This window comes from Anneissia japonica, unplaced genomic scaffold (genome assembly GCF_011630105.1).
Source record: "Anneissia japonica isolate Jap-2015-1 unplaced genomic scaffold, ASM1163010v1 scaffold287711_len853857_cov187, whole genome shotgun sequence".
NCBI classification, from domain to species: domain Eukaryota; kingdom Metazoa; phylum Echinodermata; class Crinoidea; order Comatulida; family Comatulidae; genus Anneissia; species Anneissia japonica.
This window is the reverse complement of record NW_022753410.1, coordinates 804,481-808,397: the sequence shown is the minus strand read 5'-3', so window position 1 is coordinate 808,397 and position 3,917 is coordinate 804,481. Positions and strand designations below refer to the sequence as shown.

Genomic DNA, 3,917 nt, shown 5'->3' with positions numbered 1-3,917 from the left:
ACTTACTTGGTCTCTTTTCCATTGTAATGATTCAAATTTATTTAGACTTTATACAGTAGTTCGTATTGATGCTTATTGCTGCACTTGGTCTATGGAACATTGATGTTCTGGAACTCATTTTATAGGCCCCATGAGTAAGCTCTGTTGAGTTATCTAACACGTTTCTATGACGTAACCCCAAATATTTGACCAATGAAAAGACGTTGATTATTTGGTTTATAGTAGGAGCAGTATATAGTGAGCATTGACTTAAAAATTCGGGTTGTTGTGGTTGTGTACCTCCTTTCGGATATTTCAAAATCCGTATCTTTACACTTTGGCAGAATAACATTCTGGTGCTTTTCCGTTGACCTTAATGTCTTGAAACAATTACTGGTATCGAAATTAATAAGCCGCCTTTGTTCCACACATACCACTGAGCATCATAAACCCAGAAATTTCCATGAGGAAATAATAAGTAGGCCTTTGTCATAATGATACCTCAAAACTTTCGATTAAAGTGCTGGCCGCACGCAATGAAGGATGTTTCTGAAACATTAGCCTATAGCCAAGAGAAAGCAAATATTTTAATAACCAAATGTTTTGCCGTGTTTATCAGTTTGATATTATATAATATTCGGACGCTCTGCCTGAGACAAGTTGTCAGGTTGATTGATGTCATAGGTCTAAATCAAAGTATATCGAAGTGGCTAAACACCAGAACGAAGACCCCCATCATTCATGATTGGTGGCGGATCGAGGAATTCGAAATAGAGGGGTCACAGGGATCGACGTTCACAGATCATAATTTATGATTATGGCGCCTCTGATGGCCGGAAATTGCACTCTTTGACTTAAATTTGATTATGATTTTACTTTTTTCTCCATTTCTTTATAATTCAAGGCCCCACTCCTTGAATCCACCACTGATAATGATCATGTTTACTTAGAACACATACATTTCTTCCATGATTATACATTGGTGTCTAAAAGGAAGACCAACCTTCCTAAAACAAAGAAACGTGGAAAAACATCATCCTGTATTATTGTATTATTATTATTATTATCATCATCATCATCATCATCATCATCATCATCATCACCACCACCACCAGATTATCGGCTATACCTAAAATGATTTATGCAAAAGAATTAAGTGATATTTAGTTTCTGTACGTAAATTGGCAAGAACAAATATTTTCTTATTCGATTTTTCAATCTATACCTAATTCTAATATATAAATAAGTCATTTAGATATTGAATTTAATTTGTCAGGGGTTTTAATGGATGCACATGTGGTGCGCTTGATTGTGGACTATAGCAACTCGTTTAGTGACTTTCTTCACCTCAGGCTCCCTTCGTTCTCTGCTACCTGGTAAACCGGTACCAGCAACTCTGGCGAGTGCGTGACAACTCTACGTTTAATAATTTGTAGATTCGTTATTTAATATCTCCTTCATCCGTGAAAGTGTATTTTTTATTTTACAATAATTTAATTGATATCAGGAACTAAAAAATGCCCTTAATGGTTCATGTATAGCTAAAATCAGAGGCCAGTGACCATTTTCGGGAACCAAGGTTTCTCTATTGATTTAGCATCTCTAGGGTATAAATAACAAAAAAAATTAGCAGGTAGTGAGAGGGGGGGGGGGAGGACCTCCAGAAAAGGTCGGAACACATTTTTGGGCTGCCACTTTTAAAGTGGTCGCCATAATTCAGATATTTGCTAATAAATTAACTTAGGCCCTATACGTAAACCCCAGACAAATCAGTCTCATTATCTTTGGGATATGAAATTATAAATTATCCATTACCTCCAATTCCATTACGTAACCCCAAATATTTTACTAATAAAAATACGCTAATTATTTGGTTTATAGTAGGCATGGTTTATAATGAGCACTAAATTAAACATCCGGGTTGTTGTGGTTTTGTGTACCTCATTCCGGATATTTTCAAAATCCGTATCTTAATGCTTCGGTAGAATCACATTCTGGTGTTTTTCCGTTGACCTATGGCTTAAAACAATTATCGAAATTAATTGCTTTTAGATATTGCCAGCTATTCTAGGTTTCTCTTCCCCCTATTCCAGACATGTAATGAGATGTCACTGCATTTGGCCGACAGACAGTTGACCGAAAGAACATTCACCGACACCAGAATTCGCCGAAACTGAATTTTCCGACTGGACGATTCGCCGACAGCCGATTCAGTACTTTTTGTTTTTTCTAATACTTGAACGACTTATTTATGACTGAACTTATAATTTTCTCCAAAAAAATAACATATTACACCCTAATCAATTTGGTATTCGCAAAAGTTATAATACACTAACTGCACTTCTGCAACTCACAAATGATATTGTTAGAGCCTTTGAGAATCATAAACTTTCAATTGGTATTTTTATTGACCTTTCTAAGGCTTTTGACACTATCGACCATGATATTTTACTTTATAAATTTTCATATTGTGAATAGACGGCTGTGCATATACTATTTTAAAAAGCTATTTAACTAATCGTAAACAATACACAAAATTTTAATTAAACCTTGTCTAATTTCCTACATGTTACCTGTGGAGTCCCTCAAGGATCTTTGCTTGGCCCCCTTTTTGTTTTTGCTTTACATCAACGGTATATGCAATTCTTTCAAATTATTTCTTTTCATTTATATCCAGATGATTCTCCATTCGGTTAATGATATAGACTCCCTTTTTTAAATTTCCAATGATAATTTACTTAATGTTCTCAAATATTTCTCTGCTAATAAACTCTCTGTCAATTAAACTCAACTGTCAAGTGCGATTGCATTATCTTTCAAAATGTCATAGACCACTTGATAATTACATAAATCAACTCAAAATTAATAATCAGGTAATCCCCCTTGTTAATGAAACCAGGGAACAGTGAAATTACACTGTTCCCTGATGAAACTAAATTTTTAGGTGTTGTTATTGATAGCCGTTTAAGATGGAAAAAACATATCTGAAGTTGAAAATAAAATTGCTAAAAGTATCGGTATTATTTACATGTTATCCTCTTTTGTTCCCCAAAATATTCTCCCTGTTTTATACTGTTCTTTGATCCTTCCCTACCTGAATTACTGCAACTTGGTCTGGTCCAACACTTAAACTTTCCATCTTAATAAATTGTTACTCCCTCAGAAGAAAGCCGTTCGAATTATGTCGGGCGCACCTCCGCGAGCCCACACCGATCTTTTATTTTCCTCCCTTGGTCTTCTAAAAATCATGACATCAATCATCTTCAGCAATGCGCTTTTATTTTTTCATGAGTAAATTTCTCTCTCCCCCTTCAATTCAAATCATTAATTAATTTTAATTTTGATTATCATAGTCATTTTACCTGCTCTTCAAATCATCTTCATATTCCTTTCATAGAACCACTTCTTTCCAGCACAATATTCAATATACTGGTCCTAAGCTATGGAACAATCTCCCTCACTCCATGTATGATTCCTACTCTAAAAAAAACTTATGTTCAAGACTGAAAAAACACCTCTTATCAAGTTACGCATAATTTTCTCCTTTTACCCATTATCGATCTCCATTACCAACTCGTTACCTTTTTTTTTGGTCCCAAAATTATAAAAGAAAAAAAATTGCATCTCTGAGCATCCTCGTGTTGTCTGCTTTGTCTGTCTTGTCTCCTGTTGTCCTGTCCTGTCCCCTGTTGTCCTGTCCTGTCCTCTTTTTTTTTGCTTTGGTTTTTCTGTGTGTTTATTTCAGGGCTGCCCTACACAAGCTCCGCTTTCTGGTTTCGCCCCTCAAAATTGGCTGGTTATTTATTATTTCATATATCCATTATTATTACTTTTGAGAAATAAATGTTCTTTTGAACTTGAACTTTGAACCGACAGCCAATTTGTCGACAACCAATTCGCTGACAGACATTTCGCCGACAATTCTTTTTGTGATGTCG

The 3,917-nt window shown here is 35.2% G+C and overlaps 1 protein-coding gene across 1 annotated transcript in view; it reads right to left on the bottom strand.

The window, feature by feature from the left end:
- Positions 1-22, bottom strand: part of LOC117122869 (proline rich transmembrane protein 1B-like) — a 2,212-nt gene extending 2,190 nt beyond the window's left edge. The window contains exon 1 of the mRNA XM_033268632.1: positions 7-22. Within this exon, the coding sequence (XP_033124523.1) occupies positions 7-22 (16 nt within the window). The remainder of the gene's footprint in view (positions 1-6) is intronic.
- Between the last annotated feature and the right edge of the window lie 3,895 nt (positions 23-3,917).